At 31.7% G+C, this 27935-nt stretch overlaps 1 protein-coding gene across 1 annotated transcript in view; it reads left to right on the forward strand.

The window, feature by feature from the left end:
• Window positions 1–27666, forward strand: part of LOC114328914 (UBX domain-containing protein 6) — a 46981-nt gene extending 19315 nt beyond the window's left edge. Inside the window, exons 4-7 of the mRNA XM_028277902.2 lie at window positions 11929–12174; window positions 18787–18944; window positions 20900–21029; window positions 27149–27666. Coding sequence (XP_028133703.1) covers window positions 11929–12174; window positions 18787–18944; window positions 20900–21029; window positions 27149–27421 — 807 coding nt within the window. The 3' untranslated portion in view covers window positions 27422–27666. The remainder of the gene's footprint in view (window positions 1–11928; window positions 12175–18786; window positions 18945–20899; window positions 21030–27148) is intronic.
• The last annotated feature ends 269 nt before the right edge of the window (window positions 27667–27935 follow it).

Raw genomic sequence — 27935 nt, forward strand, 5'->3', positions numbered from 1 at the left:
TGTCTTTCTTAATGGCGGTACAGGCTCCTTTTTTCAATATTTTATTTAGTTGTAGAGTAATTTTCACATACTAACATATTTCTGAAATTGGGCTCTGTACCGCCTTTCTTTATTATATTACGAATATGTGTGCCAAATATCTCGACAAAATATTCAAAATTACAGCCGCAATCTAGGAACGCGTTTATTGCTACCTGTTGATCGCTACTGTTTCCTCTTAATAATTTGACTTATATTTGACAGTTATATTGTACCTACTTGTTAGTTTTAGTTCTAATAAATTTTGTTGGTTAGTTACATAAATAAATTAAGTAAAAATGAAAAAATTACTTGTTATTTGAGGAAGTTTGAAAAACCATTTGTATACATGGGAGTAAAGTGCCTTTTCCTCCCTTGAATGATTACTGCCCTCCGCTACGCGTCAGGCAGTAAACTTCATCTCGGGAGGAAAAGTAGCACTTTCCTCTCTTGTTATACAAATAGCTATTAACTGTTTCATTTGAACGAGTCTACCACTTTCTGAAAATTTTCAGAGTGCAGGTTGGACGCGTTTCCGCAAGCACAACACCTAAACCTGTAGCTCTAGCGCGGTTATGTTTTGTTATTGCAAAAGATTGTCGATCTTTCGTCCAACAAATTTACATCCTCGTTTCTTTAGTCCGACAACGTAAATATGTTAATTGTGGCAGGTTATTTTCTGCGATTACAAAATTTCGGACACAAATTACAAGTGATAGATTGGATGGTCCTTGGTCTTTTATCCAAATATAATTTTTTTAAAAATATTGAACACGTATTTTTCAGTTTTTCGATCTGATATTCAATTCGCGAAATATCGCGGGGTTCCTATTTAAAATTTTAAAGTTACCCCCCCCCCCCCCAGTGCCGTATTTCCCATTACGAAAATTACGCCTAGGCGTAAGGCGGCAAAACTGGGGAGGCGGCAAAATTTCAAACAATTATCAGGAAAACTCTTAAACTGAAATTATATACGGGGCCCTCACCCAAAATCTATTTTACGTATAATACAGCTAAAAATGAATGAATGTTTGGTAGGTTTCCAATGAAATCTAAAGTCTCCGCCCCGCCGTAACATGGTCGGGCAGAAGTACAATTGTTGGGAATGATTATTTTATCTGACTGTAACAAAAGGATACCGCTTATCTGCCGCGCGATTGCCGCAAAGAAGCCGCTTTAGATAAGAGCCGCGCTACTGATAGTAGTCAAAGGAAGTCGTAAGTGAACGTCTCGATTTTTCTAGTAAACTACTTAACTACTGGAAATTCCTAGAACATTCAAGAAACCCTGCCGGTAGGTATATAAAGCGAACAGTTACAGCTGTGTGCTGTGTGCTATCACCAGACAGTTGAAGATATGAGTGAGAGAGTGACTAGCAGACAGATTGGCTAGACAGAGTGGTTTTAGTAGTGAGATAGTGTTAAGTAAGTGTTATTAGTTATTATTTGTAAAGAAGTAGAAGAGTGAAGAGTATTGAGTATTAGAAATCTGTAAATATTAGTAGGTAAATAGTGCAAGTATTGTTATACTTATAAGTGGACTTGTTGAAATAAAGTAGTAGTTTAAAGTTTTAAAGTGAGTTGTTGGTTTATTGAAGAACGAAGAACCCACGGAAAATACGACGGGTAAAAGTCGTAACAATATTCAATATTGTTCATCCCATTCAGTTAGTTTAAACTGTTTAAAGTGTCGAGTCCAGTGTCGCAAAATTTTCAACACTATGAGTGACGGCCGAAAACGATTAAGTGGAGCGCAATACAAGACGCTTGCTGAGGAAAAGCGGAGAAAACTTCATGCAGTTTTAGACAAAACAAAAAAATTAAACAACTATTTTTTAATTAAACCTACAACTACAACTGAATCGGAGACTGTTACTGCTGTGTCTGCTGTACCTATACCACCAGATAATGCGGAAGCGATGGACACGGAGCCAAGTGAGAGTGAGTATCGATTATGTCATTATGTGAATAAATGTGTTTTTTAACTACATTGCTACTCTTTGACTCTTTGGGCATCTCTTTGGCTCTTTGGCATATTTTAAATTTTCATTTAAATGGAATGCCCTGATTCTGATCGCCCTGTATATTTTGGGCTGAAATGAAACATCATTTTCTCAATTTTCGACACTTATATGGTATCTTCGTTTCTTCGTACGTAACTGTTAATAATTGTTAGTCCTATCAAAAAAAATCATTGGGGGTAACTTTAAAACGGTAAACACAAATTTTAAAATTACCATCTCGTTTATGATATGGGGGAAAATAAAAAAATTACAATTTTGAAATGACTTCATAAATCCTTAATTAGTAGAGTTACAAAAAAATGTTTGATGTAAAATTTTATTTATGAAAGTTTTACAATATTATACCATCTTCGATTATCAAAATGCAAATTTTTAGTTTAGAGGCATATTCGCATATTTTATTGTTCTAGGGTCAGAATCTAAAATAGAAGCATCTGCATGTGCATCAGCTTCAGTAAATCCACAATGTTTACAAGCAGTTATCAGTAACGACCCTGCCGAATGGAAGGCCAACGATGCTACTATCGATTATTTGTTGTCCTTACCAAATGAAATATGCCAAAATACAGATGAGGATTTTTCATTAACAAAAACTGTTATTGGCAATAAGACACGGTATCTTACTAAGAACGTTTTCCGTCGGAAACTTGCCAATGAGGAAGAACAACCTCGTAGATACTTAATATATTCACCATCAAAGAAATCCCTGTTTTGCATTCCATGTCGTCTTTTCGGAGGAACCTCAAAAATGGCCACTGATGGCGTAAATGATTGGAGTAATGTAAATAAAATTTTGAATTTACATGAAAACTCCCACGAACACGCCAAATCCCAAGTAACCTTATTGCGGCGTCAACAAAAGCAAAACCAAATTGATTCATTGCTGTGTCAGCAAATAAGACTCGAAGAAGATTACTGGCGAAAAGTGTTAAAGCGGGTGGTTGCAGTGACTAAAAAATTGGCTTCCAGAGGTTTACCGTTTAGAGGAACAGTTGAAAAATTCGGCAATCCAAACAACGGAAACTTCATGATGTGTCTGGAGCTCATAGCGGAATTTGATCCGTTTTTAGCCACGCATGTATCTCAGCACGGAAATCCGGGAAGTGGTAAAACGTCATACCTCTCATCTACAATATGTGAAGAATTTATCGACTTAATGTCGACTGAGGTTCTGAATCACATTATGTCGGAAATTGGAAAGTCAAAATACTATTCAATTATAATTGACTCAACACCCGACATGGCACATATTGATCAATTATCCGTAATCATCAGATATGTTACAGAAAATGGAAAACCAGTAGAGCGCTTCGTTGGCTTTTTGCCAAATGTGGGACATAAATCTGAAGATATGGAAAATGCTGTAATTTCTAAATTGGAGAAGCACAATTTGGAATTAAAACATTGTCGAGGTCAGTCCTACGACAACGCTAGTAATATGTCCGGCTGTTACAGTGGTTTACAAGCAAGGATTTTGAAACGCAACCCGCTCGCTGATTACCTACCATGTGCCGCCCATTCATTGAATTTGGTTGGCGTCTGCGCTGCCGAATGTGCCGGAGAGGCTGTAAGGTTTTTTGAAACGGTGCAGAGCCTATATACTTTTTTCTCGGCGTCTACTCGTCGTTGGGAAATTCTACTTTCCAATTTAAAACCCGGCGCTAAAGTTCCAAAACGGGTCGACGGAACAAGATGGTCTGCACGCCATGATGCTTTAATGAGCTTACGCGGGAGCTGGAGCAATTATTTAAATGCTTTGACAACAATTGAAGAAGCGGTTTCAGAAAAACCAACGGTTCGAACGGAGGCAGCTGGGATTAAACGTCGCTTAAACCGTTTAGAATGTGCCTCCATGTCGGTTTTTTGGGAAGTGATATTAGAGCGTTTCCATAAAACCAACAAAACTCTTCAGGGCGTCGATATCGATACTGGCGACGTAACTAGACTCTTTTTATCATTGATAAATTTTGTCAAATCTTTGCGAAATACTGCCATGTTTGAAACGTACATTGACAAAGCCAAAAATATTATGGATGAAAGATACGATGATGACCATCAAAGAAATCGGAGACGTAAACTTTTCCCAGATGAAAATAGGGATGGTGACACAATTCTGACAGAAAGGGAACAGCTAAAAGTGGACACATATTTTTCTATACTTGATAGGGTTTCAATGGAACTGAACAAAAGATATGAAGCATATGACAGTGTTTTCAAAAAATTTGGATTCTTTTACGTTATAAAAGAAAGTTCGCAAAAACAGTTAATCAAAAGTGCCAGGTACCTACAGGAATGTTATAAGGACGATCTGGAGGATGCGTTTCCAACAGAATGTTTGCATTTCTCGGAACTGTTAAAAGAAACAGACATAAAATACGAAAAATGCACTTTATCAAATATGCTCTCGCACATTCGACAATACAATTTGGAAGCAGTTTTCCCCAACGTTGAAATCGCCCTACGTATATTTGTTGCTATGGCTGTCACAGTTTGTTCGGCGGAGCGCTCATTTTCTACCCTCAAACGATTAAAGACGTATTTAAGATCAACAATGGAACAAGAGCGATTAAATGCATTGACAATTTTGACGATAGAATCTGATTTGACAACAAGCTTAGATTTTGATAATATTATAAACTCGTTTGCGGCTATGAAATCCCGGCGAAAACTAATATAATATTATTATAGTTCATATAGTTGTGAAAATAAATATTTAAATTTAAAATTCTGGTTTTATTGCTGTTTTTACCTAGCTAACCTAAGGGCGGCATTTTTTAACTAGCGTAGGGCGGAAAATTGGTAAATCCGGCACTGTACCCCCCACCTCTCTCCGTGGGGGGTCGTGTTTGGTATCATTCGATATATTTTTGAAAAATGAGGCCTATAGAATCAAAATCTGCTAGATCCATGTTTTGAAACTTTTCAGGAGACTAAAAAAACATTAAAAATGTAAATTTTGCAAAAAGTATCCGGCATTTCTCAATCAAAGGGGCATCAATAAATATCATAAAATGGCACACTAATTTGGTGTAGAGTCATTTTTCTGCATGCCCCTTAAATCTTCAGAAATTTGTAATTTTAGTTTGGATTTAGCCGATTTTGATTCTAAGCCCACATAATATTGTCCAAATTCCTCATTTTCAACTGCTTTTAGGCGCATTTAATGCACTAAAAGTGGGTATTGTACCATTTTGATAGGAAAACATACAAAATATACAAGAAAAAGAAGTACTTTATTCGCAGTGGCATAACCAGGGGGTTTTGGAGGTTATAACCCCCCCCCCCATTGGATGTACTTTGAGCTTAAATTGGCGGTATTCTATACCCCTCAGAAACCCTCCAGTAGTTGTAACCCTCCCCTTAGGATCATCCTGGTTACGCCATTGCTTTATTGTTCATAAAAGTAATGGACATAGCAGGGTTTGATTCTAACGTCAACATTCCACTGGTATTTTAAAGCGGATTTAGAATGTTTTGAGCCGAAACCTTATGCCTGCAGATTAATATAATATACTTGAACTTTGAAAATGTGTAAAAAAAGGGAAAACGAAAAATTTGGATTTAGCAGGTTTTGATTCTGATAGGCTCAAGTATTGAACATGTATTTTTCAGTTTTACGATTTGATGTTAATTTCGCGAAATATTCGCTTTTTTGTGAAACTTTTTGACTCACCCATTTCCTTACGACCGCTCAAATCATCAGATTTTTTAAATATACACAGTTCTTCACGTACTTAACATAACTTGTCTTAATCTGAAGTTTTCGAATTTTTCTAAGGATAGATTTTTTTACGGACTGCCCCCAACGCACGCCCCTGTATTAAGAGTCCATATATGTTAGGGGTACATTTACAGGGTACAAGTTTTCTTCCGGTGTGATTTTCGGACGCGCTCAAGTAACTGCAAAAATCCCCGCTTGGGCTCCCCTACCAATATAATACCTAATGGGGAACTTGCACATTTTTTTTTATTACATAATAATGTTCAGTTTTGTATAAAAATGAGATTTCCAAAATTTCCCGCTTCAAAAACTCATAATAACTTAGAAATACAAATTTAAAGTCTTCTTTATTTTAAAGTAGTTCAGACGGCCCGTGACGTAGTTTTACATTAGTTTTTTATATGGTTATATCACACGGTTATTAGACTTTATTACGGTTGTCTTGTCCGACGGTGGTGGGGAGACTTATATTTTTGACTTTACGTCACGAGAGTTTACATTCCCATATTTTTAAATTATTTTCGATCATTGAATGTATGTTATTGTGTACATATGTGTATTATTTGTGTTATTATGAAATAATAAGACAAATAGTACACATTTTATCTTATACCGGGTGGCGAATCGTAAAAATGGCCATAGGAAACTCAATGTAAAGTTCTGAATTGTTGAATTCCTGCTTCCCTAATTATTCTACATCAAAAGTCATGAGAGAATACTTGTAGAGAATTAAAATCTGTATTAAAATCAAAAGTTAAAATTTTTCTACGATTTAAATGCATTCCAAAATTTTGAAAAATATGATACATTTGCCACAATAGGTATGCGTGTAAAAGTAAGGCCACACGTTACTATTTAACTGACAGTGCTCACACCATTGACTGAATAAAAAAATCTTTATTATTAATCCTTTCTCCGCAACTGAGGGTATCTTATCAACTGTATTGTTTTTAAACAATAGATGATAAAATAAATACAATTACGTGACTAAAGGTTCTAGTTCTAAACCAAAGCCAGAATCAGAGAAAAAAAAAGATGATAAAATAAAAATATTGACAGTTCAAAAATGTGAACATTATTGCGTTGTGTGTGGCCTAAGTTTGGGCTGAAAACTAAAATGTATTACATTTTTACAAAATTTTGGAATATGTTTAATTACGTAGACCAATTTTAACAGTTATTTCCAATACAGATTTCAATCTTCTTCAAATAGTTTCTAATGTCTTTTGATGTAAAATAATTATTAGGCAAGCTGGAATTCAACAGTTCAGAATTTTACATTGAGTTAATGCAAAACTTTGACGCATGTCAAAATTCTCAATGTGTTTTAATTGTATTCATTTTTTTCGAATCCTGAGAAAACTAATAAATATTTTTGAAAAATTTAATCTCAGAATGAAAAACTACAGTATTACCGAGGGCTGAAAGTCCCTGAAAACTTCTATAATGTTTATTTTAATAAGTTACAGGGCTGAAAATAAAAGAAAAGTGTGATATTTAATTTCAAATATTTCATTCAATAGAATCTGCTTGTTTATTCTCAGGGGCTTTCCGCCCTCGGTAATAATGTAATCTTGCATCCTGCGTTTAAATTTTTCTAAAATATTTGGTTTTCTCAGGATTCGAAAAAAATCATATTACGATTCAAATGACAGTAAACTCTCGTGACGTAATCTCACCCTTAATGTTCATTGGTTAGTCGATTTAGGCAACCGTAGTAATGTCTAAGAACCGTGGTTATATCAGTGATGTGGGAGGGTTATATGTTAGTATATTCTTCTTCTTCTTCTTTAGTTTATTGGCCTCCAACTACTTGGGTATTTGGCCACAGCATCGTCGCGAAATATGGGAAAATATTTATATTGTAATGACATTTTTTGATCACTTAATCGGAAGTGTGTACCTACTAAGTTTTATCGTTAAATACTTATGAGAATAATAATCAGAATAAAATCACAGTATAAAATTAGTAGGTATAATGGGAGTATAATATACATAATATATGTACTTACTTATCTGCTTTAACTCCCCGAACTTCTCCGACGGAAAAATTTTCACTCTTTTGAAAATATGTAGCCACCATACACATAATCAACTATAGGTAAGTTATCAGACTGCCCTTTATAAAAACCCTCTTCGGTCATTTTAAAAAATATATCTTAAAAACACTCAAATATATCAGAAATAGAAATTATCAAATATATTTATAAAACTTAGTGTCAGTGTCAAAACGAATGCCAAACCTATAAGGGAACTTACACATTTTTTTATTACGTAATATTATTCAGTTTCCTTTAAAAATAATATTTCCAAACTTTCACGCGGTAAAACCTCATAATAACGAAGATAATTTAAAATCTATATATTTTTTTCTGTTTTCTGGCCTTGGTTTAGAAGAACCCTTAGCCAATGTAAAATAGTTCAAACGATCAAAAACGCTTGTGACGTTACATAACTGTATTTTCTACTGACGTTTATAGTGTCTAATTTAAAATTATATACAATTTTGTTTACTTTGTTGGTGCAGAATGTACATGCACAACTATATGACGTCACTATGCGTTTTGGACCACCTGTTTTAATTTGAATTTTTAATCGTCTTTAGGGGCCAAACGAAAGACAAACAAAACTTTTTTTATCTTTGATACATGTTTTAAATTATGTTCTGTTGTGATTTATAACATTGTTTTCGAATTTAAAAATGTATGCAAGTTCCCTATTGCATAATTGGAGTTTGTATGTAGTTCTGAATAACTTATTGGATTGATTAATTATTTACGTTCTCTAGGTGAAAGTCAAGGGTCCTTGAAATTATTTTATCAATATTTTGTTGATTTACCTTAAGAATTTTTATTTAGCTATTGATTTTATTGGCTTAGAGCCGTCTTACATGACCGAGATTTACTTCGAAAATTATTTCAAGAATAATAACGAAAATTTATGTAGTAAAAATATACAATTTTCCATTGTTCCTTGTTTTACACCTACAGTTAAATCTTAACATAATTGTTTTGAAACGCATGCGTAATCTGTAATGTGACTGACATTAAATAGAATTTTTTTTATAAATAAAAGGCCACTGATGAAAGAAAACTAAGTTAGAGGTAACATAAGAAAATAAGAAATGTGAAATGACATTTTAAGGTTATAAGTTACAACTTTTATTTGTTTATTGTTTAGTAATACATATATTTGGACAGAGAAGTAAATTCTTGTGCAACAATAATTAATTTGAACAAAGGTACTTCACTGAATAAACAAATAAGCCCGTTGCAATTATAAAGGTTATCGTAAACACCACCGCGTTATTTAACATTCTGCGCAGAAACTCGCGCAGTTTACTCTGAAAACTTTCTAGAATATAGAACAGGTTCTAAATTTTTATATTGAAAATTATCATGGGAAATTTCAGAGTAAGTCTTGTGTTTTACATCTAATATTTTTATTAGATAATTTTTCATGGTAGTTATCAGCGTCAGTTTCGAAGTAAATCTCGGTCCAGATTTACTTCGAAATTGACGCTGATAACTACCATGAAAAATTATCTAATAAAAATATTAGATGTAAAACACAAGATTTACTCCGAAATTTACCATGATAATTTTCAATATAAAAATTTAGAACCTGTTCTATATTCTAGAAAGTTTTCAGAGTAAACTGCGCGAGTTTCTGCGCAGAACGTTAAATAACGAGGTGGTGTTTACGATAACATAAACTTTATAATTACAACACATGCTGATTTGTTTATTCAGTGAAGTATCTTTGCTTTGTTCAAATTATTTATTTTTGCACAAGAATTGACTTCTCTATCCAAATATATTACTAAAAAATAAACAAATGAAAGTTGTAACTTATAACCTTAAAATGCCATTTCACATTTCTTCTTTTCTTATGTTACCTCTGACTTAGTTTTCTTTCATCAGTGGCCTTTTATTTCTAACAAAATTATATTTAATGTCAGTCACATTACACACTACGCATGCGTTTCACAACAATTATGTTAAGATTTAACTGTAGGTGTAAAACAAGGAACAATGGAAAAATTGTATAAATTTACTACATAAATTTTCGTTATTATTCTTGAAATAATTTTCGAAGTAAATCTCGGTCATGTAAAACGGCTCTTTTAGTGGTAACATTCTAATATCTAAAACTTTTAAATAGGTAATGGATTCTAGTCCAGGGCGGATCTGTTTCGAGATGGACGTTGAGAGGTGACTCTAATTTTTTTGCAGAAATTGCTTGGAATTGACCCATATAATAATAATTGAGTTATCCTCCCACTCAAAAAGGTCCGGAACATTGTTTAATTAATCAAAATGTCAAAAAATGAAGGAAAAACTCGATTTTTTCTTCGTTTTTTGATTATAACTAAAGTATTCACTTCCGAGAAAAGTTGCACTAAAATAAAAGTTGCGTAATTAAATTTCCTACAATATAAGATTGGTTAAAATTTTTTAAAATTGTTACCCTTGTTGCAAAATAGCAATAATTGCGAAAAAAAACATAAAAAACAAGTATTCGCATTTTACGTTTTTCAACCATTTCTGCTACACTTAGGGCCTTCATATTTCACCCAGAAAAACTTTATGATATGATAAAACAATACTGTAAATTTAATACAAAAAGATCGGTTCAATAGATTTTGCAAAATAAATTTTGCAATCCAGCTTTCGGAAAAAAATTCATTTTTTCAAAATGTTGCAGGACTGAAAATAAAGCAAGTTAAATTTTTTTTTACAAATAGAAGAATACTGTACCTTTCATTTGCAATTTGCAAAATTAAAATCGATTAACTACCACGACGTCAGGAATTTTTTTAAATAAACATTAATTTTTGGTGCTACGCGCAGGACAGCGGTGTTCGATTCACACAAGTTGATTTCCACCAAAATTTCTTCCAATCTTTATCTAATATATTATTTTCTTACTCCATATTTTGTTATATGTTCATATTTTAATTCCACAAAAATCAAACTAATTTGTTTATTGTTTGTGAAAAATTGTTTAAACAATTGCATATGTTTAAAAATAATACAGTTTTATTTTCTACGTTAAAATATATGAAGCAAAGAAAGTTTTTGCTAAACAAAGTGTTATTTCAAAGGACAGATTATGTGTATTTATTTATTTCGAAATGTACTAATAATTAAAATTTATCAATCATTATCAAAGGTCATTGGAATGCCCAATCAAAGCGAACGTATCCGCTGTCCTGCTCGTAGCACCAAAAATTAATGTTTATTTTAAAAAAATCCTGACGCCGTGGTGGTTAACCGATTTTAATTTTGCAAATTGCAAATGAAAGGTACAGTATTCTTTTATACGTAAAAAAATCAAAACTTGCTGTCTGCTTTATGTTCAGTGCTGTAACATTTTGAAAAAATGAATTTTTTTTTGCGAAAGCTGGATTGCAAAATCTATTAAACCGATCTAAATGAAATTTACAGTATCGTTTTATCATATCATAAAGTTTTTCTGGGTAAAATATGAAGGTCCTAAGTGTAGCATGAAGTTATTGCTATTTTGCAACAAGGGTGACAATTTTTAAAATTTTCAGTTAATCCTATATTGTAGGAAATTTAATTACGCAACTTTTATGTCGGTGCAACTTTTCTCGAAAATGAATACTTTTAAAGTTATAATCAAAAAACCAAGAAAAAAATCGAATTTTTCCTTAATTTTTTGACATTTTGATTATTTAAACAATGTTCCGGACCTTTTTGAGTGGGAGGATAACTCAAATATTATTATATGAGTTATTTTCAAGCAATTTTTGCAAAAAAATATGAGTCACCTCTCAACATCCAATTGTACTAATATTTTTACAGATGCGCCCTGGTCTATTGGGCCGTTACTTGATGGAAGCTCATTTTATCTAACAATAAAACACTGAAAACTTTTGTTTTCAATACGTATTACAAAATTTATTACAAATTAATGTCATTACAGCTGTTTCGGCAGAGTGCCTTTCTCAAGTGATGGGTTTTTATTATGCGTTTACGCATAATAGACGCATAATAAAAACATAAAAAAATAGTGTAGACGTATAATAAAAACACATCACTTGAGAAAGACTCAAATAAAGTGAAAAAATTTAAAAAAAAACAATTAGTTCGTTGTAAGTATTGTATAATTAAAAATATTTATAATTGAATCTTTCTAGGTAACCGATTGTGTGAATGTTTTAATAAGATACATAGACAACATACTAGCGAATCCAGAAGAAACCAAATTCCATAAAATTAGATGTTCAAATGCCACTTTTTGTGATAAAGTAATGCCTGTTTTGGGTGCACTAGATTTTCTAAATGCAGCCGGTTTCAGAGACCAGAAAATCGATAATAACGGCACAGAAGAGAACTTTTTGGTGTGGTCGGTGGAAAACATTGATGGGTTAGAAACATTGCAAGTAAGTTCATAATACTTGAAATATTACAATGAATAAAACAAATTATTTAAAAAAATTTCTTTATTCCAGTATTAAAAATGAATTTGAAATATTCTAAAGGTGCTGGTGGGGGATGGCGTCTATGCGCAGTATTAAAGTCGGTGTATGAGAGAGAAAGTATTCGAAATAATGCAATAACAAATTTTATATTATTTGTTATTTCATTATTTCGAATACTTTCCCTCTTATGCACCGACTATAATACTTCGCATAGACTTCATCCCTCACTAAAAATCTTGGGGGTGGTTGCCACCCCATCTCGAGGGTGGGAATTTTTTTATTACATTTTAGCCATGTAAATCGATGTAAACAGTAATTCTAATAAAAAATGTTTTTTACATTTTTTTCGTAAAACTAATATTTTTTGAGTTATTCGCGGTTGAAAGTAACAGTTTTTCGACGAAAAAATCCACCTTTTTAGGGTTTTTTAAGAATAACTCGAAAAATATGCATTTAATCAAAAAAAAACTGTAGATATAAAAATTATATCTTTTAGCACAGAATAAATAACCACATTTTAGTAACACAAACCCAATTCGTTTTCCATAATATTTTTACGACCAATACGAACCGAGATACATGTTAAAGGTTAGCTTTTTGCGTCATTGAAATATTCAAAGCCAAATCACGGGAAACTTTGCATTTTTCGAGGAATACTTAGATAATCTTTTTTCAAGAATACAATTAGAACTTTAATTAGAAAACAACCCGCTAACTACCCTCCTAATTAAAAATTGGTCTTCACCTTTCTGTAATTCCATTTATATTTGCATTATTAATACACCCAAGAAGTTTGACCTATTTAAAAGGCCTAATTTTAGAAACATTGGAGTTTAAAGAAAAATAGATTTTTTGCAATTTCGTATTTTTTACCTATTTCTTCAAAATATCTCCGAAAATACTGGAGATACGAAAAAAATTATAGACTACTAAATTATATCTTTTTTTAATAGCTAAAATTTTCTTGTGTATAGATTTTCATTACAGTGACTAGTTAGCAAGATATAGCTGTTTAAAACCTCGATTTACGAGCAAACACCCCCTTATTCGAGCCCTTGTGGGATGAAAACTAAGGGATCTTGTGGAATGTACATAGTTTTATAGCTCTTCAAAAATCCTACAAAATCATTTTTGAAAAAACTTTTTATCGCCAAAAATGAATGAGTTTATAAAACGAATTTTTTTTTTCGAAGAATTTGAATAGTCCGCTTATATAGCATGTTCAATGTATATAATACCACAGAACCGGTTCGTATACTGGAAGATGACTAAAAAACTATTTGTATTTGTACATATTTGTAAATTCGTATTTTTGTGTAAATAAATGTTTTTGTAATTCTTTAATTCTACTTTTTTTCTGTATAGATCTATTAAATTATCTACTTATAAAAATTGCAATGTTATTAAGGGTGGTTTTTAAGGGTTGAAATATTATGATATTATATCCTTTAGCATAAAACAATCATTATTTAACCAATCAAAACCAAATTTTACCCGTATTAAAGTTTACAATGTTTTTATATAATTTTTGACAATAAGGGGTAGTTTACACCCCTAAAAATAATCAACGCCCTTGAGCATGATATAGAATATGAAGTACAGAGTGAGATGATCCTAATCCTAAATTTTTATGTAAATCGATGCAAGCCGAAATTATTCTTTAAGGATAAGTTAATTTTTTATATATAGCTCCAACAAGTGTGGTTGTAAGGGTTGAAATATTATGGTATATCTTAAAACATAAAACAATCATTATGTAACTAATAAGAACCAAATGTTGACAATATTAAAGTTTAAAATGTTATTTTATAATTTTTTACAATTAGGGGTAGTTTTCATTTTTAAAAAACCAAAAGCGTACAACGGCTCAATATAAAAAATGAATAAGAGGGTGAAATGAGCCTAATCCCAAATTTTTGTACAAATCGATGCTGGACGAAAAAATTGCGAGGTTTTGCCATTTTTTCAGTTTCATTTCCTCGACTACACCGGCATCTTTAAAATTTTTCAACTATAGATTTCTAAAAAATACAATGACGAAACTATTTTTTAAGAGGCAGACTGAACACAGCTTTGCTTTTAAGATACAAACGAATTTATTACGCATTCGTTTCACAGAAATAGAAACACGGTGTATACAGGGTTTGACAAAACTTTCTTATTTCCTCGGTATCGTTACATTATAAAAGGTATATTTACTAAAAAGAACCCTTTCGGGCTACATTACAGAACGTTATTGAAATGACAATTCCTTCTTGATTGCTGCTTACAAGGTCTTCTTCTTATTCTTTCTAGCATGATCGATCATGTTAGTAGGCTGCTGCCTGTTGATTGCCATTAAGTCCTCCCCGGACGATGAGGTCCAGCATTCTCGCCATCGTTTTGGTGGTCTTTTACCTACTGGTTTATTCGTTTTTGCGTTTTTAACGCTGTCCTCCATTCTCTTTATATGTTTGTTCCAATATCTTTTTCTCTGCCTGACCCACCTTCTTATGTCCTGTATTCCACAGTTTTGTCCGATGTCTTCACTTCTTATTCTGTCACGTAGAGTTTTGCCTTGTATTCTTAGTATTTGCAACGTTCTATTTGTGTATGGTATTGTTTCTGCCACATAATATGTTATAATAGGTCTTATTGTTACCATAAAAGGAAGTATCCATAGTTTGTGGTCTTATTATCTCTATTGTTGTTTTATATATTTTGACTTTGCTTTCATTATTTAGATATTTGTTCTTCCATATGATTTATTTCAGGCATCTCGAGATTCTAGCTGCTTTCATTGTTTTTTCTCTGACCTCTTTTGGGAGATTTCCATAGCTTGTTATTTCCGCTCCAAGATATTTGAAGTAATTCACCTGTTCCACAGTTTTGAAGTCAATTTCTAATCTGCATCTAATCGGTGCTTTGGAAATTCCTAGGCACTTAGTCTTCTCGGTGTTGATAAGCATATTTAGTTCTTTAGCTTTAGTATTAAATGCATGCAGTAGCCTTTGGAGATTGTCTTCAGAATCGGCGATAAGGACAGCATCGTCAGCGTAACAAACGACTCTAAAGAATGTGTTACCCAGAGGCGTAGCTACCGCCGTATCAGCCGTATCAATTATACGGGGCCCCCGCCATTTAGGGGCCCCAACGCGGCATGTCGAAACAAAATTCCATTAAAAAAATTGAACAAAATATTCTGCAATTATTTCACTATTAAAACGCTTTGAAACAGTGTACAAATATTGTTGGGATATAGACATTTTCGTGTAATGGATTCTTTATTATAAACTATATTTATGTACTGTACAGGTACCTATCTATTTTCTACCTCTCGCCGTTCTATAACAACAAAAGTTTTTTTTTGTTTTCAAGCTACTTCTTAATGTCTATTCACTATTGGCTGTGTGAGACATTGTATAATGTATAATGCGAAATTGCAATATTTGTATTTGCTTTACCTTTGATAATTTGAAACATTATATCTGCAATGCAATGCAATCTATAATGCAATATTATATTTGTAATCTGTTCTTTACCTATAAATTGTATTTAGGTATATCTATTTTTCGGTCGCTCGCTGTTAAAGAAAGAGCTTCTTTGTTTACGCTCCTTTTCAATGTCTATTCACCCTTGGCTTGAAAAAACTGAATCTGTTTGAAAACAATAAGTCTCAATTCAAATCTGTTTTTCGACTTTGGATTATTAGAGTTTATTAGATTTATTATTATTATCTATATTTGAGTGTTATACGCTGAACTTATTAGTTCCTAAGGTTGTATTATGCAATTTGCAATCTATTTAAATATTGCAATATACAGGGTGTTTCATTAATAATTGGAAATAATTTAACTGTAGATTCCTGGGCTCAAAATATGTATTAATATTTAACCCAAATCACCTAGTCTGAAAAAGGTTCTTACAGAAGCTAGAGCTCTTTGAAAAAGGCGTCTTGTAATTAGTTTTTTTTTTAAATGCCTCCAGAACGCTTCTATTTAGAGAAACCAAAACTGATACGCCTATTTATCTTCCTTTTTTATCTTTAACTTTTAAGCCTTTTTGACACTGGATTATTAAATTGTGAGGCATTCTAGTAATAAAAGGTACTCTTGCTTTAAGTCGATAGGATACACCGTTCTAGAAATGTCGATTTGAAAATTGTGTTTTTTAATGTGAGAAAAATTTTCAAAAAAAAGCTATGAAACAAAAAACTAAAACTGGTACGTTTATTTCAGAGATGAATCGATTTCATCAATTGCGAATTTCTAGTACCAGTCATATTATATGCGTCGGTTTTGGGTAGGTCAACGGTTATTTTATGGCATTATTTTTTGTGTCTTTAATTTTGAAATATTTTTGATACTAGATTGTTAAATTATGAGGTATTTTAGTACTAAAAGTTATTCTTGCTTTAGGTCGGTAAAATACACCGTTTTTTTTTAAATTTGTTAAATTTTGATCAAATTCAAAAAACGAAAAAATTTCAAATCAATTTTTCTTGAAAACGGTGTATCCTACCGACTTAAAGTAAGAGTAACTTTTAGTAAAAGAATACCATACAATTTAATAATTCAGTTAAAATGCTTAAAAGTTAAAGACAAAAAGTTATGCGATAAAATAATTGTTGCCCTACCCAAAGAGGACGCATATGACCGGTACTAGAAATTCGCAATTTATGAAATAGATTTATCTCTGGAAGATAAATAGCCGTACCAGTTCTAGTTTTTCCAAATAGATGTGTTCTAGAGGTATTTCAAAAAACTAAGTAAAAAGGCACTATCTTCAAAGAGCTCCAGCTCCCTTATGAAGCCATTTCGCAGTAGGTGATTTGGATTAAACCGTAATACAGTAAAACCTCGATATAACGGACCTCTATTTAACGGACTTCGGATATAACGGACAAAAAATCCTATCAAATGTAAAAAAATTTAAATCGTCCTGTTAATATTATACATACTTAACCCTGCCTTTACCAAGATACACTGCATAACAAAGAGGTCCCCGTGGACCCCAAATGCTGTAGTTTACAAGAATTTCAATAAACTTTTTATTATAGGATATTGAGGACACATTTCTAAATAGTCTGATTTATTTTAAAAGTATTTTTATATAACGGACTTTCGGCTTTAACGGACTCCCCCAATTAGTCCGTTATATCGAGGTTTTTCTGTATTTTGAGCCCAGGAATCTACAGTTAAAATATTTCCAATTTAATGAAACACCTTGTATTGTTTTCTTTTATTTCATTATCTTTTATTTTGTAATAATATTGACGATTTGTGTAATTTCAGTAAATTGTATTTATTGTTGTTGTATTTGTTGTTGTTTTTTTTCTAGTCTTTGTACCTACGCTTTGTCCATAAAATTGTAAAATTTTCAGTGACAATAAAGTATATTTCTATTCTATTCTATACACGCGTTTTTGCTGCTTTTGTTGAACATTTTTTTAGCACTATCCCATATTAGACGTGGAAAAGGGCCCCGCGACAAACTTTGATAGAGGGCCCCTGTGGGGCTAGCTACGCCACTGGTGTTACCCATCTTAAATCCAGCTGTTCTGGGAAGGTTTTCTATTATATTGTCCATTATTAAATCAAACATGAAAGGGCTCAGTGAATCGCCTTGACGGATTCCTGTCTTTATAACTATGTCTTCTGTTGTTAAATGGCCTACGCTACAAGGCATACCTTGTTTACAAGGTATACATGGGTAAAGCCACTATAAATCCTATATAGAATACTTTTGCATTCAAAAATATTGAAAATACAGTACAACCTCGTTAATACGGACCTCGTTCATCCGGATGTCCGGATTATCCGGATCAATCCGGAATGAAAAAATTAAAAAAATAATTTTGATAATTGTATGTACATACCGCATTATCGTCATTGCATGCATTGAAACTTCATACAAAATTAAAACAAAGGAAGATCAATGACTTTTTTGTAAATAAAAACTAATGCTCGCGTAAATCATATTGGGACCGTGCAAGTTCGGCAAAGCGACACCTATTTCTACGCTCTGCACTTTTATTCGCACTTTTAATTATATTGGCCAATTATATTAGTCCTGGTTACTGGATAATTGTCAAGGCCATAGCCCAAAAAAATAATAAGAAGAAAAAATAAGATTCAGGTTATGTTATTAAATCGTAAACAATTGTATGTAGTAAATAAAATTAGTTATTAAAATGCAGTACTGCAAGCAAAATACAATTAATTAAATTTACCTTTATATAATAATTGCATATCATATCAATATTGTGGAGCAACATATAATTTTTGTTCTTCAATGACAGTAGATATGAAATCTACGTCAATTTGACAATTTCAATTGACAATATGAATTATTGAAGAAAGTTGCAATATTTCTCCGCTATTCGCGCACGATCGTTTCACGTAACCCTTCCAAGTACTTGCACACCGCGAATAGGGTGTAAATATAGTAAGTTATCATTTCACATTTTTATTAACCTTATTATATTTCCGGATTATCCGGATTTTCGATTTACCGGATCGCTTCCGGTCCCAGTTAGTCCGGTTAAACGAGGTTGTACTTTAATATGCATTATATATGATTTTTGTTTGCTAGTTTCTACGAGATACTCTAAAGGCAGAGGAAAGGGTGGACCTCGAGATAGATAGAAATATTCAAGTGTTGTCGCCAGCTCAAGCAGCAGAGAGGAATGAATTGCCCCAAGATTTCTTTGCAATGACCGCTGAAGAACTAAAGAAGGAGAGACAACAGAGGTATGTATTGACTTTAGGTTTTGTTTTCAACAATTTTGTTGGCATTGATTTTCTTATCTCTCATTTAAATTTCCAATTCGGTATCTACATCTTTTACCTTTTTTACGTTTCTGTTCACTTTTCTTTGTCAATTTGTCACGCGAAACGACATACTCTAGATTCTAGATTAAGGGAAGCCTACGAGACAGTTATTCAAACGTCAAGGGATGATACCCTTAAATCATTATTCTTAGCCAAGGCCGAACAAATTTAAGCAATTTATCGAGATTTTCATACATCTCACAACCTCATCGGATTAATAACCGATGAGTAATTTCCGGAGCATGATAATCTGGGTTGTTGATCCGGCTCGACGGACCAGTACTATTAATTGAAAAAGGCCACATCTCTTATTCTTTGCTATCATTCGAACTACATAATCCAATTTTGATCTTTTCATTTTTAACGATACTTATGTTTATCTGTCTAATCTCATCAGCTCGTCCTAATTTGTCAAGGAGTTTCTCTGGATGCATTATTTACTGTTTCAGATAGTTGTTCTGTCGATTGTCCAATTTGTTAGTCTGCCAGATTTTTCAAGGCTCATCTATTCATTTTCTTTCTTTTAACTTTCTAAGTTTCATTCTGAATCATACCAGTAATGAATCAATCTTCGTACATGTAAAAATATACAGGGTGTTTCATTAATAATTGTCCATATAGTAACTGGAGAAACCTTAGCACAAAATACGAAGATTTAACCTAAAACACTTAAATAAAATGTGGTTCCTTACTGAGTTACAGGGTGTTCTATCTAAAAATTTAAAAACTATTTTTGCTCAGCATTTTAAAACTATTCGACGTATCCTTTTCATACTTGGCAGAAAGTGCGGCTACTATACACCCTACTAAATTATGATAAACAAACGTTTCTAGCTACTACCAGAGGCGTACGACAGGGAATAGTGAATGGTTGACCCTTCTCAAATTCTACGCCACTGGCGAAATTGCTATTTTAGCGCAATTTTTAGATTCTCCAATATTTTCTACGTAAATAATATACTCTTTATTGGTAACGATAAAGTCATTAGTTTTCGAGATATTTGAAGTTAAATATGAAACGGCATAGTTATTTTGATGAATTTATATGATTCATAATTTAAAAATTATTGGTACCCAGTACTTTAAAACTATTTGGCGTATCCTTATCATACTTGGCAGAAAGTGTAGGTACTGTACACTCTACTAAATTAAGATAAATAAACGTTTCTAGCTACTACCAGAGGCGTACGACAGGGTATAGTGGCTGGTTGACCCTTCCCAAATTCTACGCCACTGACGGAATAGCTATTTTAGTGTATTTTTTTGATTTTCCAATACTTTTTATGTAAATAATATACTCTTCATTCGTAACGATAATATGATTAGTTTTCGAGATATTTGAAATTAAAAATGAAGCGACACAATACATTAATCAAAATAACCGTGTCGTTTCATTTTTAACTTCAAAAGATCTCGAAAACTAATGACTTTATCGTTACAAATGAAGAATATATTATTTTCATAGAAAGTATTGGAGAATCCAAAAATTGAACTAAAATAGCAATTCCGCCAGTGGCGTAGAATTTAGAAAGGGTCAACCATTCACTTTCCCCAGTCGTACGCCTCTGGCAGTAGCCAGAAACGTTTGTTTAACATAATTTAGTAGTTTGTACAGTACCTATACTTCCTGCCAAGTATGAAAAGGATACGTCGAATAGTTTTAAAATGCTGAGCAAAAATAGTTTTTAAATTTTTAGATAAAAATTTTTTAGTAACTCAGTAAGGAACCACATTTTATTTAAGTGTTTTAGGTTAAATCTTCGTATTTTGTGCTAAGGTTTCTCCTGTTACTATATGGACAATTATTAATGAAACACCCTGTATAAATGTAGAGAACTAAATCAAATCTAGTTTCTTATTCTCTTTATTTTCAGGTCGGAACAATTGGAGAAACAATTACAATTGCGAACTAAAGCCATGCGTGAAAAGGATGAAATTCGGGAAATTAAAAAATACAAATTTTGTCTAATTAGGATAAGATTTCCAGATGGTTTATTCCTACAGGTTAGTATATACTATTTAGTTTGCTTGTTGGTTAACTGTTACTTTTTTTTTTCGTGACACATCCCCTTCAGGCAAACGACAGTTGTTTTGAGTACCATGGTCCCCTATAACAATAAACTATACAGTGAGGACGTTTGAGTTTGCATAAATTCATTATCTCAAGAATGGGTAAATTTGAAGAGAAATCCTCAGACAGGTCGATCTTTATTTTTAAATTAGGACTTTTTGGCATATATATAATACTAGTGACGTCATCCATCTGGGCGTGATGACATAATCGATGATTTTTTTAAATGAGAGTAGGGGTTGTGTGATAGCTCATTTGCAAGGTTATTTAATCCTCTATCCAGTGATATATACAGTAACCTAATTATTTATACAGGGTGGCCAAAATTTTTTTATAATTACATTAATTGAGACAAAAAGAAGACTGTATGTAATTTATTTAATTCGAAATTCATTTTACTGTTGTCCGAAAATAGGAAAAAATGTTTATTTGATAAATAAATATTGTTTTTCGCTTAAATTCAATATTAAAGCTGCCACCCACCTGCCTCTTAGCAGTTTGAACATTTAGTTTAAGCGAAAAGCAATTTAACATTTTTTTCTGTTTTCTGACAGCAGTAAAATGTATTTTGCATTAAATAAATTACATACATTCTTCTTTTTGTCTCAATTAATTTAATTTAAAAAAAATTGGCCACCCTGTATAAATAATTAGGTTATTGTTTATATTGCTGAATAGAGAATTGCTGAATTACCTTTCAAATGAGCTCTCACACAACCTCTACTCTCATTTAAAAAAATCATCGATTACGTCATCACGCCCAGATGGATGACGTCACTAATATTATGTATATACCAAAAAGTCCTAATTTAAAAATAAAAATCGACCTGTCTGAGGATTTCTCTTCAAATTTGCCTATTCTCGAGATAATAAATTTATGGAAACTCAAACCTCCTCACTGTATGTTTGCTGCAGCCGATTTTTCTGACAAAATTAGTTATTAACAAATTAAGATCAAAAACTGTAAATGTTTGCTTTTTTCGTCTATTAGCAAAAGGTGAAGCATTTGAAACAAGTTTTAGAGTAAGAAACTTATAAATCATATTTTTAAAAACCTTCAAAATTGCATTCTCTAAATGTTTTTATCCTTGTCTGTTGCTTAGAAAATTGTAAATTATGTCAAAAATTCCGGGTTTTTATAAATAATGTTGTTCTGAAGCTATTTCCTTGTGGCATTTTTATAATTACGTATTTTTTATGGGAAATAAGCCACAATTTTACTAAAAAATGAATTTATTAACGTTTCGAAGCCCAAATCGGGTTTCGTTGTCAAAATACAAAATACTATTAAAATAAAACAAACATGTTGCTAAGTAAAAAAATTCTTCTAATAATTTATTTAATCTGACTCATTTATATTGGCAATTCAGACTTATATTATACATTTTAAAGTAGAAGACTTTAAAATGATATCGCCAATATTTATGAGTTGCGTTCCTGGGACGAAAATTTATATCTGTTTTATTAAAAAATGATTATCCTTTATCGTTTATAAATAAGGAATTGACAAGATTAGATCAAATGGAACAGAACAACTTAGAACGGGATCCTACAACATTTACAAGAAATAATACGAGGAAAATAACCATACCATATATAAAAGGACTATCCGAGAAACTTAAAACGATAGGAAATAAATTCAACATTTCAACAACATTCAAAACAACAAACACATTGAGATTTATTCTATCTAAAAACTAAACCTAACAATGAACAAGAAAGAACAAAGAATTGCATTTATAGAATACCTTGTGAATGCGAACAATTTTATTTAGGTGAAACATCAAGACCATTAAACGTTAGAATAAGTGAACATCAGTCTTATATTAAAAACAGAGAATTTGATAGATCTCAGATATGTCAACACGCATGGGATAATGAACATAGAGTTCAGTGGAGAGATTCAAGTATAGTCCTGAAAGAATCAGATAGTAAAAAGAGAAAAATCAAAGAAGCGGCTCTAATTATGCTAAATGAAACCAATTGTGTCGCAAATTCCTCGGTAGAATGCAGTAGGATGTGGTTACCCATACTGAAAGAGGAAGTCAATAGAAAGAAAATACCACGATTAGTAAGTCAATAACATATCGAGTTAGTACAAATTTTATATTTTAGTATTACTTATTGTATATCTATAATATTAATATTATTTATAATTTAAACATATTAAAGTCAGAATTTGATATTAGTTTTTTGAAGGTAGATTAAATGTAAGACCAAATACTTACGATGTCGGCATAGTATCACGAGGTTTTTTCCTGGTTTTCCCTCGTGATTTACTATGGAATCTCTAACGCAAGAATTTTACTGTCATCGTTGCATTTAGTTGTCTTTTTAAAGACAGATCACATGCTATGATTTTTTTGCGACGGATATTCTTGAGTTAAGATTGATTTCATGTAATCGAATGAACTATCTTTTAGTAAAGTCGTCCCAGGAACGCAACTCATAAATATTGGCGATATCATTTTAAAGTCTTCTACTTTAAAATGTATAATATAAGTCTGAATTGCCAATATAAATGAGTCAGATTAAATAAATTATTAGAAGAATTTTTTTACTTAGCAACATGTTTGTTTTATTTTAATAGTATTTTGTATTTTGACAACGAAACCCGATTTGGGCTTCGAAACGTTAATAAATTCATTTTTTAGTAAAATTGTGGCTTATTTCCCATAAAAAATACGTAATTATAAATAATGTTAATAACTTTTTCAAAAATGAAGCTAAACCTTCTTGTTAAAACGGAATGTTGGGACTTATGGTGCTTAAATTATATTCAAAATTTCAATGCGATCTGTCAAATTCTTTAAAAGTTATTTAATTTGTTTATCCAAATTAATTTTTTTTTGCAACAATATAAGTCAGAAAATGATGAAGTTACAGTAATCTTACGGATAGTTTATGAAAGAAGAAGATTTCGACGTTTCTTCTTTTAATTTGCATGTACTTTTTGCGTACATTACGAATATTAATTATTTGAATACATAAATTGTTAAATAAACGATCTACTTTGTTTAAACAGTTTTTTCAATTTTTTTTAGTAATACATTTTTTTTGAGTTTTGTGGACCTCGATAACCAAAAACCTCTATGTTTCCGGCAGTGTGTTCGTGAGAATTTTTAAATTATTAACAATTTAAGGCCAAAAAGTCACCATTTTTTAAACTCTTTTCTATGAGTAAAAACTAAAGCTTTATGGATTTTGATGTTTATTTTTTTAATCTGTACGTACCGCTTGCATACCTTACGAATATGTCTTTTGTTAATAAATTTAATATTTAATTAACATGTAAATTATTTAAACAATTTTTGGAATTTTTTTTTTTGAAATTTTACGATATTTTTGATGATTTTTGTTGGGAACAATAGGAGTGGATTTTTTACATTTGCATTTTTACATTTACACTGAAATTTACAATAATTTATAAAAAATTAATAAACGGCATAGGGCAACTCTTTTAATTTTTAATTTGTGTTAAACTGCCAGTTCTTCAAATATGAAAAACTGACTTCGACTGCAAACGGCTGGAAGTTACTATTCACTGTGAGTTTCGCCGGTAGCGCTCTCTCGTGGTTTGAAACTTGTACTTTTCTGGTAAAATTGGTATATTGAAATATTACAAAATGAGAAAAATATACAGTGTGTTTGGTAAATAATGAGCCATTCCTTAACGTTAGATTTCTGAGGTTAAAATAGGTCGATTTAAGCTAACTTACCTTAGTACAAAAGTTGATAATAACCGAAATACAGGGTGTCAAAAACTTTTATTTTATTTATTCTTGAATTTTTTTGACAGGCATGAGATAACAACACGAAATTTGGTAAGCGGGGGTTTTTTGGGACGAGAAATCTAAATTCGCCACCAAAAATGATGTATTTCCCAGAAGGCTCCACATACGTCTTACAGTGCTCATTTAATACGTTCAGATTTTTTTATCCCCCACTCTACGTACTTTTTGAATCAAAATTTTTATTCTCTTGTTATTTTTACTTAAAAAAGGTATACTACAATCAACTCGCTAAACTCAACCGTTTTTGAGATAAACGCATTTTAAATCTGCGAGGCAACATAATTTTTTGCATATTATTACTGTAGTTGCACCCGAAAAATAACGTAAAACCATAAAAATTTATAAAAATGTATCGCAAATTTCTTCAAATGGAATTTGCGATGCAATGACATAAATATGAGAACTGGACACTTATTATGGTTTCAAGTTTATTTTTCGGGTCTAACTACAATGATATTATGCACAAAAATATGTTGTATCGCAGATTTAAAATGCGTTTATCTCGAAAACAGTTGAGTTTAGCGAGATGAATGTAGTATACCTTTTTTAAGTAAAAATAACAACAGAATAAAAACTTTGATTCAAAAAGTATGTAGAGTGGGGGATAAAAAAAACTGAACGTATTAAATGAGCACTGTAAGACGTATGTGGCGCCCTCTGGGAAATACATCATTTCTGGTGGCGAATTTAGATTTCTCGCCCCAAAAAATCTCCGCTTACCAAATTTCGTGTTGTTATCTCATGCCTCTCAAAAAATATTCAAGAATAAATAAAATAAAAGTTTTTGACACCCTGTATTTCGGCTATTATCAACTTTTGTACTAAGGTAAGTTAGCTTAAATCGACCTATTTTAACCTCAGGAATCTAAGGTTAAGCTATGGCCCATTCTTTACCAAACACCCTGTATATTTATCTAAAAAAACATAAATTATGAACTAAAATATTATTTTGTAAACAGATTACTGAACAAATGCAAAGAATTAATTGTAAAAGTAATTATACTTTTTTTATTTCATTCATTATAATTATAATATTTAATACATAACTTCCTGCGACTGGGTGACTGCTTACGCAAGAGGCCATTGAGAAAAAGAAGAAGTTTATGTGGATTATATAAAGGTTACCTCTGTTTTTATCGTTTTTATTGGCCGAGTTTCGCCGGTAGCGCCCTCTCGCGGTTTGAAGCTTGTACTTTTCTGGTATAATTGTTTAAGTTAAATGCACAAAACTGCCACTAACAGCGCAAATCTCGTAAAACAATAGAGAGATTTTAAGTCCCTTATTTCAGTTACGTTAAACGTTATACGTTATTCTGCTCATGCGCATTAACTGAAAAATAACGTATCACTTTATTAACGGATAAGGTATCCCCTTATTTAGGTAGAAATAAGGTTCACGTTATTAAGGGATTACGTATTTGTAAGATTGCCAAATGTCATATATCTAAATCATAAAAAACGAAAAAAAAAAAGGTCATATGAGCTGAACCAAAGACAACTAGAATAAAAAATATAGTAACGATGTATAAAATTGTAATAAAAATTTGTTTTTCTTAAAAACTATCAGGTAATAAACATATTATATAATTGAATATAATCTGCTTGGCAACCCTGGTAGAATAATTCTAAATTACACCATTTCTTGAGAAATCTGACACTTGATTGAATTGTCTTGCTAAACTTAGGATGGATGTTTTGTGTTCCTAAAGTAGTAAATTGTCTTTGGTGAACGTCTTAATACATTTTCTTCCATTATGACAAATAATTCAATAAAATAAGTTATAGCACACAACTGCCGTTTTTTTAGGTTACGTGTGCCAAATGTCAATTAACGTTAACCTGTGTGCGTATTTTCTGAAGGGTTTCAAAAACTATTTTAAGCAAACACGTTATCCCTTATTTATCACTCAGTGCGCATGACAAGTATAACGTTTTACGTTTAACGTACGTCAAAAAGTAGAGGGTCTAAAATCTCTCTAATAAATGATACAGGTGCTTTCCAATATAGTATTACTTGTCATATGATCCCGTTTAAAATTATTTTGCTAAATGGCGCCCATTTTGAATGATTAGGTCGCTAAAACATCATAAAAGCCTTAGTTCAGTTATCAGAAAATTTATTAATGTAAGTGTTATTGTTCAGAGAATAGTTAGCGGGGTGACTATAGATATGTTGCAAAAAACTAATGTACTGTACGATTGCGACAGATAGATAATCAAAAATGCTTATAAATATAACATTTTTTTTATCATTTTAGGGAACTTTTTCAGTGTATGAAAAATTCTCTGAAGTTGTTGAATTCGTCAAAGAAAATTTGGAGCACGAAGGTTTGCCTTTTGTCCTGTCACTTTCCACGGGCCATCGATTAGAAGAAAGTGACAAAGACAACACTCTAATGGATCTCCGTCTAGTCCCCGCTACGATTCTTCTATTCCAATGGGACGCCTCGATCGAAAATGATCTGAAAGCTGCAGGAGGGAATACCGCTTATCTAAAACCAGAAATCATGTTGTTGGTTCAGTCATTATAAAAGTCCTATTACTAATTTATACCTAATTAAAGAGTCGAATGTTAAATTCAACAATTTCTATGGTTTTATTCATAATGTATAAATTGTTGAATTTTAGAGTGTATCTGTAATGTTGATGCTTAAGTATATTTTTTGTGATATAGATATTCTAACAGCCTTTAATTATTATCATTCATATGATCCAAGTCACTGTGTTCTTTTGTTGATTATACGTATTTTTACTATTATAATTTACAGCAATGAAATGTATTTTTTATTAACCCATTCAATGCTAACTGTTTTTGAAGGACATTCCAAATAGTCTAGCACGCTTTTTTTGTTAATAATAACTAGAAAGCTTTCCTTTTTTGAAAAATATACATAATTAAATGCACTAAAAGGTTTTCTTTTTTTGTTTTACATGACCCACTAGTGCGTTTTTTCATACTTATTCTAATTAAAAGTATTTACATGACAAAGATACGTCTGGAAACAAATCTGTTATATTTAAGTAAAATGTATTATACAAACATAT

This window comes from Diabrotica virgifera, chromosome 8 (assembly GCF_917563875.1).
Source record: "Diabrotica virgifera virgifera chromosome 8, PGI_DIABVI_V3a".
NCBI classification, from domain to species: Eukaryota; Metazoa; Arthropoda; class Insecta; order Coleoptera; family Chrysomelidae; genus Diabrotica; species Diabrotica virgifera.